General features: G+C 49.4%; 1 protein-coding gene across 1 annotated transcript in view; it reads right to left on the reverse strand.

The window, feature by feature from the left end:
- ASTN2 (astrotactin 2) overlaps window positions 1-17,502 on the reverse strand; it is a 353,993-nt gene that overhangs the window by 293,970 nt on the left and 42,521 nt on the right. Inside the window, exon 2 of the mRNA XM_055720179.1 lies at window positions 3,777-3,964. Coding sequence (XP_055576154.1) covers window positions 3,777-3,964 — 188 coding nt within the window. The remainder of the gene's footprint in view (window positions 1-3,776; window positions 3,965-17,502) is intronic.

Below are 17,502 nucleotides of genomic sequence, written 5' to 3' on the forward strand. Positions count from 1 at the left end.
ATCATGATAAATCATATCAGGCATATGCCCAGATCCTTGAAGTGACAGATGACAAACAGAGCAGTGACAAGACGCTCCGTCACGCAGGGAATCATTGAGTTAATGGAAGAATTATTGCTTCTGAAATCCACTCCAGTCCTATTGTGGGGAACATTCCAATTTATCAAAGCCAAATGAACATTAATTGCTGCAGCCTGGTAAGTTTTCGAGCTGCTGTGACCTTCATTGAATTTTAATCCAAAACAGATAAGATTTACTTCCACACAAGAGGAAACAACACAATTAAACCCAAATGACAGCTAAGATATGGGGAGAAAACACAACAGGAGTAATGACAAAAATATTGATTCCTTTCTACTTGACACTGCGCAAAAAAAAAAAAAAGGTAAATAAATAAAATCTAGCATTTGCATATTTGTTTTTTCCCTTTCTCCCTTCTTTTCATTTGGGAAACAAATTTCAGATGCTCAAGCCAAGAGGAAAGGGGTGGCAGAGAGTGATGGAGACCGAATTCCCTTTAACTGCAGTAATTAATGTTATGTCTCATTGGGGAGAGATTAAGAAAAAACAGTGAGGAAAGGAAAAAAAAAAAAAGAAATAAAAATAAAGTATTATTTTGCTGTCAAAGATGCCCTTGAGCTTAGGAAGGGAGGTGTGAAGAGGGTTATGGTCACCCAGTGCTTTTGCAGAGGCAGATGGTTGCCCCAGGGCCACAGACGTAGATGGGTCCTTTCCTGCTGCACTGGAAGCAAAGCCACCGCAAACCAGAAAGCCATGCATTGACAGCCAAAATCACTGCGAGGGGGAGTAAAGCCAGGATTTACACCCAGCAGAGCCCCCACGCAGCGCAGAGGGGGTCCTGGCTTTAGAGGCAGAGCAGGAGCTGCCAGCCAAGTCATAAACATTTACAGAAATCCAAAACAACGTTCCCGTCACAGGGAGCTCAGCTTGGAGATGTCTTGCTGCCCGATAAAGCTTTGCCAGAGTACTCCCTAAGCGGGGGATTAGCGAGATCCCCCAGGCAAACCTTCCTCAGCTTTCTATAACTCAGCTGGAGGATGAGGAAACAGGTAAAAGTGCGTGTTACAGCCACTTAAAGGAGATGGAAGGAAGCACTTTCCCATGTCTCCTCCTGTCCCCCGTAGCGAGATGCTGGTTGATGATGAACGGGGCACACCGACGCTGAATGCCAAGGCAGCGCTGGGGTGGGCTGAAACTCCTCCTGCGCAGGGAATGGTGTTTTAGCCTATAAAGAACATGCAGGAGACATTGGGCTTTACAGTAGGATGCAGAAGGAAAAGCATTTGAGGGCCGGGAAGGAGGACACAGGGACGTCCAGCTGCATCTCAAGGCAGGAGAAGGGATACAGACACAGGGAGCACAGGGGAGGACAGGAAGGGGGTACCACAGCCCCCCATGCTGTGATCTGGCCAAGCAGGGCACAGCAGGGGAACCCTGCTGCTGAGGAGGCAGGAGGGCTCGAGTGACAGGGGCTCCTGGGATGCGATGTCGCTGGGGCCAGGGAGGAAAGTAACAGCATGGGAAAGCAGCCTGAACAGAGCCTGGGGACTCGGATTAAATATTCCTCCTAAGAAACAAAGATTTTTGCCCCGTGTTACTTTAGCTACAGAACTCCATGTGGTCTTGAAAGGGGAAAAAAAAAAAAACCCTCAATAAAACACACATTTATCCTCTGCTAGTAACTCAAAATTTGGCTCAGGTTCACTCAAAAAGTTAATGAATCTTCTAAAAAAAAAAAAAAAAAAAACAAAAACAAAACTGGGCAAAGTTTCAAGTCTACGCTGCAGTCCTGACCCAGGGAAGAAACGCACAGGGCTTCTCCTCTCCAGGGACACGAGTGCAGCCCAGACCCCAACCTGAACCCAACATCCCTGTCTGGAATCTCTGCTCTCATTGCAAGTAGTATCAGAGTTGATACAGAAAATGGAATTATGGTTCATTCTGTGCAGGAGGAACTTCTTGCTTTTGCAGAAGGGCAGGAGAGGGTCAGGGCATGAGTCAATCCTCAATGAGTCAATCCTCACAACAAAGCCACAGATGCTCCCATGCCATCGGCTTCAGTAAGATGCGGCAAAACCAATCTTAACCACTTAATCAGCACTGGAGTGCAGGAACATTTCTGCTGTGATATGCACAGTGATACCTCCAGCTCCAGCCCACCGGCATTGCTGCTCCTATGCTCTGAGGTGCCGCAAATGAAGGCTACGGGCAGGAATTTCTCAAAGAAACTTTCTCTCTCTGATGCAATCCATTACAATCATCACATTTTTTTATAAAGAACAGCTTCAGCAAGGTCTGAGGACCAAGACTGAATCTCTCCCCACTAAAGCTCACCTGCTTTTCAAGCAATCGCAGGAGTCACCAGGCTCCAGAGCCAGTATTGCCCTGCAGCCACGGGCCACTGCTTTGTGGCTCCGGTTTGCCAACAACAGCCAAGCAATCCCACACTCAGACCAGGGATTGAGCTTTCCGCACCCCAGACCTGCATTCTGCTGTCCTCATTCTTTGCTCTGTCTCTCCATTATTTTTTCAGGTTCATCTTCTAAGTGCACCAGTTTTACGTTCTTGCCCTGGGCCCCAATACTCCATCACACTGACATTTTTAGCAGGACATAAAAACATTCCCTAGCCAACCCAGTAAGCTGAAGTCCCCAATTTGTTTCCCTTCTGCCATCCTGCATCTTATCTTGCCTAACTGCCTTAATGCTAAGCCCTTCTCTGTGCTCACAGGCACCCACTGCCCAACCTATAGCCCCACTAGCAAGGGCTGAGACACTCAAAAAAACAGGTTTAAGTTGTAAAAGCCAACAGCTGCTTGTTCAAATGGAAGAAATAAAGGCTTTCTGCAGCCTCTGCTCCTCCTGCCAAAACAAAGGACAGAACCCATGGAGATGACACACTGGTTCCAGGAGATGAATAAATCCACCTTTTGCAGAGGGTTGCTGCGATGGAACCCCCATTCCTATAAAAGATTTTCCTTGGGCAAATAGGTGACACAGGATCTACAAACCTAGCTTTGTTGTTTTTTTTTCTTTTATTGATGGGATCGTTTATCCCAATGGAGGAGTTAAGGGACAATATATTTAGTCCCATTTTACAGATGGGGCTCCAAAGCACAGAGGAATGATGGAACAGATCCAAATACATAGACAACTGCTTCAATAAGGCACTCAAGCACTTAAAAGGCAACAGAGCACATACATGATCTGTTAACAAAAGGTCACGCAACACCCGGGATGGGGATATTCAAAGCAATATGGAACATATTTATTTTTTTTTTAAAACTTTTAAGTCAGGTTTATCCTTTGCAAAAGAAGGATCATGCCTCAGCCCGTATTCACTCAATAGGTAAAACCCAGTTTCAGAAAGAAATGACCAAGTCCATGCCCAAAATCTTGCCTGTGCACATGTCCAAAGGCAAGAGCAAGGAGAAATACTCCGCTAACACCTCACCAGTAGCCAGCAGATGCAGGAGGAATCACAAGCTTCCTTGTCACCCTCCCAACAGCTTCTTCCCTACAGTCTGTTTTATTTAGTTTCATTTTCTTAAAAGAACAACTTTTTTTTTCTTTTTTTCCTGGCCCATTCAAACACATTTCTCCCTCTCTGGAGGCCCAACCAAGAAGGGACACAGACATTTGCAAACCAGGCTCATCACATTGCCCCTTAACACCACCCTCCCACCACGACCTGGCTGCTGTCCCATCCCAGAGAGTCTTCTGTGCCCTCTGATGCCATTGGCAGCTTTAACTCACCATGACTGAGATGTGAAGAATATGCATCTGCTCCTCCACTATCTCCGAAGGCTCCTGGAGTGTGGGGGGGGTGGCTCGGGAGAGCTGCTCGGCACTGCTCATGGAGACGTGGAAGTACAGGGTACCATTCTCCAGCCACTGCTGCTTCCAGTGCACCAGGGAAATGTCAGCCACTGTCCCCGACATCTCTGCAGGGACAAAGCACACAACTTGAGGATCAGTTTTCTCCACGATGCTAAAAGGCAGTATTCTTAGCAGTCCAGGAAATCAGGACTTTGGAGCCCTAGCACTAGTACTGCTTCTGATCTACAGGATGAGCTTGAGCACTGTTTTTTTTGGCCTCTGTCTGCTGTTTCCCCCACATATGAACAGTAATAGTTATCTTCCTTAATAAAAACCAAGGGGCTACAAACTGCCTTGGGATTTCTAAACTAGAAAGGCAACAACTGTAAAAATAATATGTTGCACAAGGTTCCTTTAACCTCCTATAGCTCTCCCAGCAAACAGGCTAGAAGAAGCTCCTAGAGATCTGTAGCCAAGCCCAAGGGAGGTTTGCTGCTCGGCACAGGGTGGAGGAAGGACGCTTGGTGCCCAGCAAGCCAAAACACAGGCATTTGTACGTATTCTGCTGGTGTTTACAATGGAAAACTTCATCCAGGTTGCGAGGTAGCACTACAGCTGTGTTTAACAGGGACATCCCCAGCACACACTAATGAGCACTGGCAAGAAGAAATGACCACCGGGCTTGACAAATTCCTCTTGACCTTGGGGTCACATGCCTGTCAGTGGTCTTCTGCAGCCTTCTGTTAGTGTTACATCCCACCCAGTCCTGATTTATAGCATAAGCACCCTGGGAGCCCCGATTACAGCATCCCAGCACAAATATCCACTGTGGCAGCTTCCCCTGACTTAAGGCACCACATCGGACTAATTAGGAGCTTAGACACCCCAGGCACTCTGTAAGCGAAAGCCAGCCGAGATCCACAGCCCCAGCACAGCCAGAGCCAGCAGCTCCAAGCCTCAGCTGCAGCTCGTGCCTTGGCCAGGCAGCAGCAGACACAGGCAGCAGTGCTGACAGCTCCACAGCTGCCCATCAAGTCTTAAACGGATCTCTGCAAAGAATGGATTTGGCAGTTTGGCAGCCGAATCAAAACCGAAAAAAAAAAAAATACTAGCATAAAATGAGCCAAAATATTTCTCCTTCCACCACCTCTTTTTTTTGTGTTTGTTTTTCCATCTGAAATATAAGCAATGGGAAGAAAGTCAGGTCCTCTTAGTCACTGGGCCCACAGCTTCGGCAAACACTTGCTTTGTGAGAGACCCAAATTCAGTTCCCTCCTATCTGGGAAGAGCGAGCGGCTATAACAGAGCATGACCTGCTGTTTGCACAGTGTCTGCTCCAGAAAGGCCAACAGCACAAGTTTGGGTTTCCCTGGCACCATGGTGGGAACAGAGACAAGGTCCTCCTTCGCAGCCTGGCCACAGAGGGTCAGTGGGGAGGACAGGGCTTGCTCCCCTGCGGGCAAAGCAGCCAGGCAACAGCAAGGGCATTGTGCATTTATTTTCCTGAACCCAGCTGAGCAAAAGCACATCCAGTTCCAGCTTCCAGTGGAGACGAAGCCCAGCTGAGGCTGTCCTGAGGAGTCACCCACAGCTTTCAGAATAAGATGCTTCAAGACACTTGGGTGCTGGCTCACGAGCAGCCATGCAAACTACAAGACCAGGCACTTCCACAGACCCACATCTCAACCCAGCAAAAAAACATGCCAATCCTTAAGGAACAATTTTTCTTACTCCCCAAATCAATACATTTCCCAGCAGCAAGCTCCTGGCTTTCCACCATGAATTAAAATGGAGCCAAGCACCCCCTGCTCACAGAGAAGTCCCCATCACACCCCTGGTCCTGCAGGATCTCCCCTCACTGCACAGCCCTGCTGAACCAGCCAGCTCCCTGATTCAGCACCTCACTAATTACACTACTGACACACCTGAGCCAGCTGCCCTGTCACCTGAAGCTAATTGGAGGGCTGTGCTCATTATCTCTGCCCTCCCAAGCACAGTGCCAGTCATTATCCATATCTCTATGCACATCTGAGCAGTCAAAGAAGAAAAACTAAACAGCTCCTGACCATGAGTGGAATCCATGAAGAGCCCATGCTTGCACTTCGGAGGGAACACGTGAACTCCCTGTCACATCCCTGTCATTGCAATAAGGTTGCTCCTGATAATCCCTTCCCTCCTTTAATAGAAATAGCCATTTGCTGGAGCAAATCAGTAGCAAGAGGTGTTGCTTGCACTCCTTGCCCTGTAAATCAAGCCATCCCCATGGCTCATGCTGCAGGACAGCAGCCTGTGCAAGACCTGGGAATCTAATGAAATTAGCCTCTTTGGAGATGAGAGACACAAGACTAAAGCAGGCAGCTTAAAGTGGTAAAAGAAAGGACAAAATGAGAGGAATATCAGGGCTGTTTAATTGCAGTCATCTTCCTAGCAATACTTCAAGGGTCTGTACTGAAAAGCATCTCCTTGTCTAATTAAAATTGCAGCAAATGCTACTTTTAGGAGTAAAAGCACTAACTCAGCTTTGGGATAGATATCACAAGCTCTTCCGAAGAGGCAAACAGGCCATGGGAGACACAAGCATCGAGACACAGGCCTCTGGCTACGCAAAGCCATCTTAATTCTGTTCAGAGGGACCATCACCCGTAGGAGAGGATGATTTACAGTATCACACACACATCCCTGCAGCAACCCTTTCCAAAAGGGCTCAGGAAAGGGAGGTTATATCACCTAGACCACAGCACAGACTCGATGTGGGTGCTGCCAGGACCCCGCTGCTATGGTTCCCAAAGGCTACCTCACATTACAGAAGCAGGGAAAAAAACCTTCAGAGTCAAACTTTCTCCAATTTTTTTCCCTTGCGCACACATTTTTGCATGGGATGTTTAAAAGGATCACGGAGAACACTTCTGAGGAGTTCTGAGATATAGGCAATTTTTTGGATTTTAGCCTAGACTGAAGATAAGCCTGTTTCATTTTCAAAAGGTCTCTTCCAAAAGTAGAAACTTCAATTTAACATTCATTTCAAAATTTTAAGCAAACGCAGCAGCAAGGCAATTTCTGACGAAAGTTGACTTGCCAAGCCTGGATATCATTTACTACACATTTATAAATACCTGTATCCTTTTCATCCCTGAAGCCCATGTTGCAGGATACCTGACCACTACTACTCCCAGCACTGCTGGGACATCATGAGCCTCCAATCAGATTTGCTGCTCACAAAACAAGAAAAACAAACATAAAAATCCTGCCCTTTTCAAGCCCTGTTAGCTGCTGAACCGTTCGATATCCAAACACGGGGAAGTTTCTTGGCCTCGTGCACTTGACATGAATATTACACTGCCTGCGTTGCACTAGACACGCATTGTCACTCCACTATCTACACAGCAGTTACAGCAGCAATAGCCCGTCCATCAGAAAGGATGCAATAGTCTGCAGCAAGATTGCCTGTTATCAGAGCTTTCAAATACTTTTGGAACAAATCAAGGGCATTTCTGCACCAAAACAGAACGAGATACAGTTAAGGTATTAAATGGGCAGCAATGGAAGAGCATTTGTAGCCTATAGCTATTTAAAATCTTGGCATCTAGCAGATGGGGAATTCTCCGCTGGGGCTTAAACACAGATTCATGGGTAAAACACTGAGTAAACCAGCCAAACAGACCACAAAACGTCTGCCACGCCATCTTCCTACCTGCTCACTGCACCCAACAGAGAACAGCAGAGAAGGGATGATGAGGGTCCTCTACACTTGCAGCAGCCAGCCAGGCCCCTTCTCCCCCCAACCAAGAGTTTAGCACTTCTCTGTCCCAGAGCAGAGGACCTGAGGAGCCTGTTCCCCCTGCAACAGGAGCAGAAATGTCTCCCCTGCAGCCTCACCTGGCTGTGGCCCCCAGCTCTTCACACCTGCTCTTCATCTCCCATCACGCAGCTCAGCTGAGCCCAATGACAGCACCTGCTGATGGTCTGCATTGAAGAAAGGGCATACAGAGCACTTTAGCCTTTTCTGCCCTTCCTCAAGCTCTGAGTCTCATAAAACTACAATTTCCACATTTTCCTTGGAAATCAAACACACAATCCAAACAAAATGTTTCCGGGGGGTCAGATCCTGACCTGGGCTCATGCCCATCTGAAGGTCATCTGCCCAGGAGAAGGGTGGGGGCAGGGGACATCAGCAAACACAGCAAGATCCCTTCAGACTGATTATCTAATTCCATTTTTCCCTTCCCTGTTGCTACAATCCTTACATATAAACATTTCATTGAAGTCTTCAACTCGTATTACAATCAAACTTAAAAGCAAAAGGGCCTAAATGCATTTGGTTGGGAACCAAGACGATTCCCATAAAAGCAGATTATGCTGACATGATGAATATAAAATGAAACAGCAGATATTAAAGTTGGAGGATTGTTACTCTATGCCTTCGGGCTCCTGGCCACCCTACCCACCTCCTCCTTCCTCTCCGTTCCCTCCTGCTACGTTTTACTGACAGCAGAGAGCTGGCAGAGATAGCCTTTTCACCTCTGCCTTCTCCAAGGCAGGCTGCCAGGCTCAAAATATTCACTTGGCTCCCCCCTGCCCCCCCCCCCCCCGACCTTATGCAATGCTTCAACATTCATCAGTTATGCGGGAGGTTGCAGCCCTGCCTTATCTGTCATGGCGTTTTACAAAGCCTGTTTTATATTTAATTGGCTTGTTCTTGCTAATCTACCATGATTATTGTATTTTTATTTAATTCTTGAAGGTCATTATTAAAATAAGCCATTTTGCTTGTGGCAGTTCATCCCTGCACAGTTCCACACCCCTGGATAACCAAACCCTCCTTGCGCTTCCCCTCCTCTCTGCTCCTCAGTGCTGCTCAGACCCTGGGACCTGCTGGACACTTCTACTATAAGAATCAAACCCTTGGCATGACGGGCGAGAAACCTGTGAGTAATTTCCAGTGCACAGATCCAGGCTCCTCCTGCCTTTTTCCTCCCCACCTGCTTCATCCCAGCAGGACCTGCACCCTGCAGCCAGACTTTCATCAGCTCACCTGCACAACCCATCATCTTAATCTGCTGGCAGAGGAAAAGCTGGAGATAGCAGACTCAGAAACACAATCCTGTCCTCCATAAAAAGCCAACACTGGTAACTGCATCGTCCTCTTCTTGCCCATGCGTCACCCCTAAGCCTGCAACCCCATTTCTCCTGCTATTAGTCCAGGGGCTCTTCTGAGTTAATGTTCTCCAGAGGCACCAACCTCTGTGAAGTGTTAGTTTATAGATTCTTCGGTGCTAGCTACCACTTATGCTAATAAACCAAATTTATGCAGAAAGTCATAAACAGAGAGCTCTCCCCAGTGCCCTTGCCAGCACAGGATTGCTCCCTGCGGAATAGATTATCACGCTCTGTGCAGACTAGCTCCAAAATGACTCTAGTAATGGGGCTTCCCCCATGCTCCCCAGGGGACTATTCTGCAGTCAAACAGGCCCTAACAGTTCTAAGGGTTTGGGTCTTTTGGTGGCAACGTGGTGGGGTTTTTTTATCCCAATCATTAGCACAGGTTTTTTTGGTTTTGTTTTTCCCCCCCCCCCCTTCCCCTCTGCTCATTTTTTTAACATTTTCCTTGCCTTCTACATCTACTCCCTGCTCCTCTGGCAGTACTCCCCAGGGCAACACACAAACGCAGCTGCAGATCGTAAAAAGTAACAGAGAAGCTCAGAAGTTTAAGAAGGGGGAAAAAAAGATTACAAGCTCCCTCTGATCATCTTTTTTTCAAAGCCTCTGTCTGTGAGGAGCACAGTGCTGCACCTGCAGGGCACTTCAGGGGTGGCTTCAGCACTGTGCATGTCTGCTGGGACACGGTGCATGTCTGGGGGTGGTGCTGCATGGAGGAGGCGTCAGGGAGCTTCGGTCTTGGGGTGGTCCAGGGGGCACACCACCAACATTGTGGGAAGGCTCGGGCTCTCTCTCTGCATCTCATTTGCTCTGCCAGCAGCATCGTTATCTGATGTTGGATGGGAAAAAAGGGATTTACAGTAAAGTAGGTTTGGCTGGTTTTAGGTTTTGCTCAAACTACCTGGAAGAAGAAGAACAAGAAGCCAGACTTTGGGCATGCTCCTGGGACCCGCCACCTCAAAGACTGCATAAATGTGGTGAGGACTAAAGTGCCACCAATGGGTCCCTGACAATCAGAGCAACACGACTGAAGGTGAGGAAAGATCCCAAGCTCAGCAAGAACCCAAAAGATGAGAAAGCCTCCTCAGTTCTGATGGAGACCCTGCCTCTCCCCATGGCCAGGCTGGAGAGGTACAGGGGCAGAGCATCCCCGCCGTGCTCCCAGGAGAACGGGTGCTCACCAGGGATGGCACAGCCAGCACCACCTCACAGATCATCCACACTGCCAAAGGCAGGTGACAGAGACAGCACTAGCACCACTGCCTGCCCTGTCACTGCTGCGAGCAGACGACATGCCTCCATGCAGCCTCAGGACGTCGACCTTCAGACGCAGCTAGCACACAGCCCTGTCCCACGCTGCTGCTATGGCGTCACGGGTACAGAAAGCTGTGACCAGGTGTGGTTCCTACGTTCATGATGCCCTGGCCAACAACCCTTCCCACAGACATTTTAGAAAATGCTGGGAAGGGCTTTGCACAGACTCTGCCCTGTGCAGGAGTGACTCCCAGGCTGAGCTTGCCAATGCTTTTGGCAACAGTGATGAGCCACAAAGCACCTCAGCAACTCTTCCCTCATGAACACCAGCACCGCTGGTTTCTTGAAGAGCTGGAAGACTACCATGTACATCTCAGCTTGTGAGCTTGAAGGTTTACACCCATTTACTGGTAAAATGCTCCCTGCAGGCTGCAGTCTGGTAGAAACAAGGTTTGTGGGTATGCCTGCACACACAAAGCAGAGGTACCTGGCATCCCTTCAGCTGATGCTCTTCCCAAGCCCATTCACTTTTGCAGAAAAAGGGATTGTCATCCTGCATGTGGCACAAAGCAGGAAACACAGAGCCCATGGTGGCCGAGAGGGATGTAAGGGAATACATGCACTGAGTTGATAAATTCAGCCACCAGCACATGAAATCAGACAGTGAGTCCCAGCTCAGGAATGGCTTTCCTTGCTGCCATCACGTTTCATCATCGAGCTATTGAGCCATGCCACTGTACCGGCTGTCCCAAGGGTGGTCCACAGCATCTGCCCAGATTCAGCAGGCACCAATGCCAGCCCTTACATCTCCCTGCCTGACCCTCCGATGGCTTCAGCAATTCTGGGGCAGCTGTTTGCCATGAGCTGGTGTTACACTTGTGGGACCAGTGATGGTACTGGATTTGATCCAGTGAATGTCAGGAACAGTGAACTCAGCCAGGACATTTGGATTCTTCCCCTCCTCCCACCAACCTTATTCATAAACATGGGATTTGTGGGGTTTTTTAAAGACTATTTTAGATAGATGTAATTATTGTGAAATACAGCAAGAGGTCAGCAGACTGCATCATCACACAGATGGTCCATGAGATGAGACAGGGTGAGCACAGTGGACAGCATCAGCCCCTTGCATGGCTCAGCCCCTGGAAACACTTCGAGACAACCCAAGGATTGAGCTGCTCCAATACAGCTCCCACTCCTGGCTCTGGAGCCCTCTGCACCATTCTCCACATCCCTTCGGCCCTTCTAATCACAGGCTTTAGGGTCCCTGTATGCGTCAGTGAGCAGATATCGATCTGCCCGCACTGCTTACAGATCATAATCTGGCTTCACGCACCCTAAAGAAACTCAGCACACGCTCCACATTCTTACAGCTGCTTTGATTGCAATTCAGTCTCTAGTACATTACCCTTATTTCTAATGCCAGGGCTTCAGTGTGGCGCCTCAGGCACTCTAAAATTATTACAGGGCCCTTTTGACTTTCAATTCCCTTCCATTCAATTCCATTTTTATTTGTCAGCAGAGACTCCCATTGACCAGCGGTGGAAGCCAACAGCACGCAGGCAGACAGCGCTACTGCATGTTAAGCCAGTCCTATAGAAATTACTCACACGCAGCTCAACACGACAGGTCATCTCAGTTTGAATGAGAAATGCTGGGTCTGGAAAAGCAGGTGGCAGAGCACTCCTGGGTGCAGCTTTCTCAGAGAGATGGGACAGGCAGGCTCGGAGCAGCACTGGGGGTGCTCAGCCGCAGTCCCTTGACAGTGTCATCCACTTGGCTGATGCAGCCATAATTTAAAAAAAAAAAATGGCAAGCAACTTTAAATATCAGAGCCCCTCTTGCGCATCCTGCAGAGGTGGCTTGCAAGAGGGATGGGTGTGAACATGGTACCTTGATGCACAGGTTTTGTTTAGCAGCCCTCTCTCCTACCCTAATGCCCACCCCTGAGGCAAGGCACAGGAGTTTGCTTCGGAGGTGCTTTGGGGTTTTACTGAAAAGCTCAAGTTTTGCCACTTCTCTGGAGCCTCCTGGCTCGCCCAAGAGAGACACAGGGTTCACTTGTGAGAGAGCACCTGAAGGTGTGAGGAAGAAGGAAGAGCTGAGTCTTTCCTCTTGTCACAGGAGAAAGAGCTGCTGGTCCATGAAAGCTGCTGCTGTAGAGATGCGTGAGGAAAGCTGCGAAAGTTTTCTGTTCCCCACTTACTCCAGATCCTCAAAACCAACAAGAGATAGACCTGATAAATGGAGGGGAAAAAAGTGTATCTGAAAGGCACAAGCACCAGTTTTTGATGGTCCAACTATTAATCCCTGTTAAGGAATTCAGTGTCTTTGATGAGGAAGCTTTCTGCCGGCAATGGGCACACAACACTGCCGGACCTGGCCCATCGCTGTTTTAAGGATGGATTAAATGTGACAGGTTTTTATGAAGACAGTAGGGATGTCCTGCCTCAGAAAATTCAGCTATGAGCAGTGGATCAGCAGCTCAGCTGCATCAGGGCAGTAGCTCTACTCAGCCCTGAGCCCTGCAGGGACCAGGTCTGCCCTGCTCCACCTGCACCCCCTGCCACACAGGACATCTTTCCATCACTGCCCCAGCCCCACACGTGACTCCAGCATGTCTGAAAACCCCAGCTTGGCTCCTGCAGGACCACAAAAAGCCTTAGAGAGTCTGTTAGAGTCTGTTCCCACCTCACATCCAGGGGAACCACCTTTGGAAGCCTTCACTAGGCACTTGGACAATAAAAAAACCCCACCTATTTAATCCTCAAGCCCAGGCACAGCACAGCTAAGGTGAGATGCTGGTGTTTGGAGTGCCGTCACCCACCACTACAGATCACTGCCTGCATGGTGACATGGGAGCTTTGCTTGGAGCCTGAATGGATCTGAAGTGTCTAATGACACAACCAGAGGCTACCGAGCAAGAGCTGCTGTGTGCGATAACCACTCGCTTGATTTTTCACAGCAGCTGAGACAGCCGTGCGGGTAGGCAGGGCACGGGCATGGCACTGCCATCGCCCGCAGCGGCAGCACGCGGTCCCCAAGTAGGCAGCAAATGCTGGCACATGGAGATGGGGCCGGATGGGTTCTGTCAATGTTTTAACCCAAGTTCCACAGCAAAAGAGAGAAGGTGCTCAGCCAGCCCCAGCTTGCCTGCATCCCCCTCCTGCTTTCTTTTCCTTGACACAGGCATTTGCCAGTGAGGCTGGGGTGTGGATGCTTTTTTCCAGGACAGCCAGCAGTACCTCAAACACAGACACCCTGGCAGCAGAGCAGCCCCAGGAGTCATTATGGCTCTAGATAAGGCTTGTGCAAAGACAAAACATTCAATTTTTTTTTAAAACCACCCCTACAGCCTCTTCCCTGTGCAGGTGGCAGTGGCAACTGCGACTTTTCCTTTAACTCCTGAGTTTCAGCAGGAGTTGAGGGCTGGGAGCGGAACAGGGCAGAGGGCTGCCCAGCACAGCAGGGTGGGCAATGAGGGGCAGCGGAGCACTGTCACACAGGCAAAGGCACAGGCCAGCAGCCGCGACCGTGCTTCTCTTTCCTGCAAGCTGTGGCAGAAGGGCAACGTGACCTATCCAGGTGACTTGAAGAGCATTGCAAAGCCAGGCAGACTTCACAACAAAGCAGAGCGCTATGTTCATTTTACAGCATCTGCCGCTCTGCACAGCGTATGCCAGGGAGTGAGTGAACGGTGCTGGCCTCGAGGGGTGAGCATTGCTCAGAGCTTGATTAAAACTAGCCAAGTGCTTTATAACCTCTATGCATTTTTAAATGTCTCTCTTTGGGAAACATACCTCTTAAAATTATAAGGTAGTTTGATAGCTCAGGGCACTGCTCAAACTGTGAAGCAAAGTAATGTTTTTAGAATGGTTCCTCCACAGACCTCCCCTCCCAATAACCTCTTGAGCACTGGGGGGGTCCCAGCAGAAACTCCCCATGTGCTGTGGTGGGATGGGCAGAGGAGGACAAGAAGGACAGAGGAGATCTTGCTGCTTTCTAGAGAGACATACACTAGGACAGTTCCACCTGCTGAGAGGTGGATGCCCTTTCCCAAGGAGAAAGAGCCAGCAGTGTAAAGGAGAGGAGCCGGCTGGGCATTTTCAGGCAAAAAGCAGGTAGTGGATAACTTGAACTCTTCAGCCCATGTGTCACCTGGAACATCAGGTGGGTGCATCCAAAGCCAAGTAGCCCGCAAGTTCTGGGCATAGCCTTGCCCAGAAAGGTAAAAATATTAGCTACCAGGAATGAACATCTGCTGGAGCCCGTCCACGTGCATGACAGGGCTCCCACACTAAAAAAGTCCCTTCCCTTGCTGTCAAGGCAGACATCCACAGTGGTTATAAAGGATTAAGGATCTCACCTCTTCTCTGGGAGAGGCTTTTGAGTGCTTGCTCCTTGGAAGGCCTCCAGTCCCCCAGAGACAATGTACCACGCAAGTATCCAGCTTCTGCCTTAGCTTACTCACAAACCCCAGATTCAGCTCTTGCTTATAGAAATGAGTTCTTGCAACCTCACAGAAAACTCACTTCTCTCTAAGGATATTACAGCTTAACCCAGGAGCAACCTTGCATGTTTATCTACCCCAGCACCCAGAGGGATGCCATCGGCCCCGGACACACTGACAGGGTCCCATTGCCCAAGCACAACCAGGTTTCTGCAGGAAAGAAGCACAGCAAGGGCTATCTATGCAAGAGCAGCCTGTTGCTCCCCGAGGATGCCATCCCAGGGTGCCAGACTCCCCCTGAGCAGGACAGACCACCCAGGCTGCCTCAGCCCTGGAGCGAAGGGCTGCAGTGGGAGGCTGCAAGCCATCAGACTGCCAAAAGCAAAAGAGTTTACTGAGACAGAGCTGTGAAAATCCTCACGTCTGTCTGGACTGACTCACACTGAAATGAGCTGGACTCTAAGCAGCTGATCTAAGAGCACAGAGAAGTTGCTGGAGGGCTCAGAAAGTGGCATCGTAAGATGAGGAGACATTAAATTCCAAAATAATAAAAGTAACCAAATTTATTGAGGCTTCTCAGAGCCTGTGGGCAAAATAATTTTTCCTCATTTAAAAGTGAGTAAGGCAAAAGAGAAGCTAAGCAATTTGTCAGAGATTAGAAGTGATGAAGTGGCAGAGACCGAAGCCTGGAGCAGCCATGTCCTCACAAACATGATCACCACCCAGCCTGGCGCAAGCAGGGTCCTTTCTCACTCGACCAGGTGTCCTAGCCATGCCTTGCAACAAGTGCTTCGCCTGCTGTAATAAGGGAGCAATCCTGGGTTGCTAGAAAGCCCTGCTGCGCTGCTGGGGGTAGCCAGGCCATCATAACACCCCCGTCACCATGTGGGGGGTGCCAGCCCTTTCTGAGGGTCGGGGAAATGCCTGTGATGGTGCCAGGGTGTGACAGCACAGGCAGGTCTCCAGCCACTGTGCTTGCCCAGAAGTTCCTCCAGCTCTGGAGGTAGCTTGAGCCCACTGGTGCCACATCTCTCCAAACAGGCAGAGCAGGGCCAGCTTTGCTGTCACTGCAGCCCTAACCCAGCTTTGCAGAACCTTTGACAACTCACCATCAACACACACCACCCCAAACGGTCCCACTCCTATCCCAGCCAGGTCACCTAGCATTCCCCATCACTGGAAATGCTTCATGAGGCTCTTCCTGTCCCCCATCCTTCTCTCCCATCACTAACAACAAGCCTATCGCCCCATTCCACCCCTTTGTCCTTATTTTCCCCTTCCCATCAAATTCAGATCTCTTGCCATCCTCTACTCCATGAGGAAAGGCTAATCCATGTCCCCAGTAACAGCAGACCTGGTGCTCCCATCATTAGGTCCAAAACCAACATGGTTTCATGGTTGTATCCCCATTTGCTGTCCTAACAGAGTTCTGGGGAAAGCTGTGCAGCAGCTGCCCAAAACCAGGCCACCTAAACAGATAGAGGCATGGAGCATTTCCACCCCTGATCTGCATACACAAAGGTCATGGGAAAGAGGCAGAGGAGGATGAATCCTTGCAGCCTCACTAGAGGGAAAGAAACTGTTTCTGCAAATAATAATTGATTTCTAAATTTATCCCCTAATTAAATAGGTTCCCTGGATGAATCTGCATGCAAGCTGCAAGGTGATGATTTAGTGCCTGGCTTCCTAGAGGAACGCATCAACACATGTTTGCAAATTGTCTCTCTCCCAGATTCAAAGGCAGGGTGATCACCTCTCCACACCAGCACACCCAGAGCAGACGGGCCCCTCCTGCCACCTGGAGCTTTCAGCAAGCCAAGCCAAGCCAAGCTTTCCTCTGCGCCGGATTTATCAGAGCCGTATGCAGGGGAGAAGGACATATCCACTCGTCCCTGTGCTCCAGCCCACCAGGGCCTCACCTGTGGTCCAGCACAGGGGACCCATCATGACCAGAGCATGCAACTCACACCCTGCCTAAGCCGGCAGCCAGCCAGAGGATTTTTTTGCAGGCAGCAGCTGTAAAACTATGGCAAAACTAGAAATGAGCTGCCTAAACTCAGCACGTAGAAACAGCAAGAATGAGAAACATTATCTCCAAAACATGCACTTGCTTCCTACATCAATTCCACGGCTGTTCCTGTCTAGTCGCTTTGACTTTTTCCTACAGACACCATCAGCTAATAAAACCCCAAGAGACGGATCCTGGGATAAAACCAGGCTACAAGCTCTGCAAAAATTAAACACATTTATCACTCTTCTGTGGAGAGCTCCTTTTGGAAACCAGAGCGCCCTGATACTCTCAGACAAGCATCAAAGGACTTTGGACGTGAGAAGTCCACGTTAACTTGGAAAGGCGATGGTGCCGAGCAGCCTCGCTGCATTAAGGCCCATGCTAATTAGCTCCTGCTGCCCGGGACTGTAAGCATGGGGCCTATAGCCTGTCCATACCCAGTGCTAGCTCAAAGCTCTTCCCTCCCATAAAGAGAGGCACTTACCTGCCTTTCCACACCATCTTCTGCCTGTCAGCAGCAGCAACACCTTTCATCTCCTCCCCATCACTCCCTGCCAACTTTCCACCACCCAAGATCATTTGTGCACCAGCCATACAGGTCTGCCTTCCTTCAGGGCTCCAGCCCTTCACAGTGTTGAGGCTTTGGGATCTACAGATATAGATCATCTCTCCTGATGCCCCACACGCTGGGGTTCCTGCTCCTGGCACATGGTGCTTGCAAGGCTGAGCCATAAATGCAGCCTGGAGATCCTTCATGGTGCCCATCTCTACCACACTGGGCAGACACTGAG

Source organism: Falco cherrug, chromosome 9 (assembly GCF_023634085.1).
Source record: "Falco cherrug isolate bFalChe1 chromosome 9, bFalChe1.pri, whole genome shotgun sequence".
In the NCBI taxonomy this organism is placed as follows: domain Eukaryota; kingdom Metazoa; phylum Chordata; class Aves; order Falconiformes; family Falconidae; genus Falco; species Falco cherrug.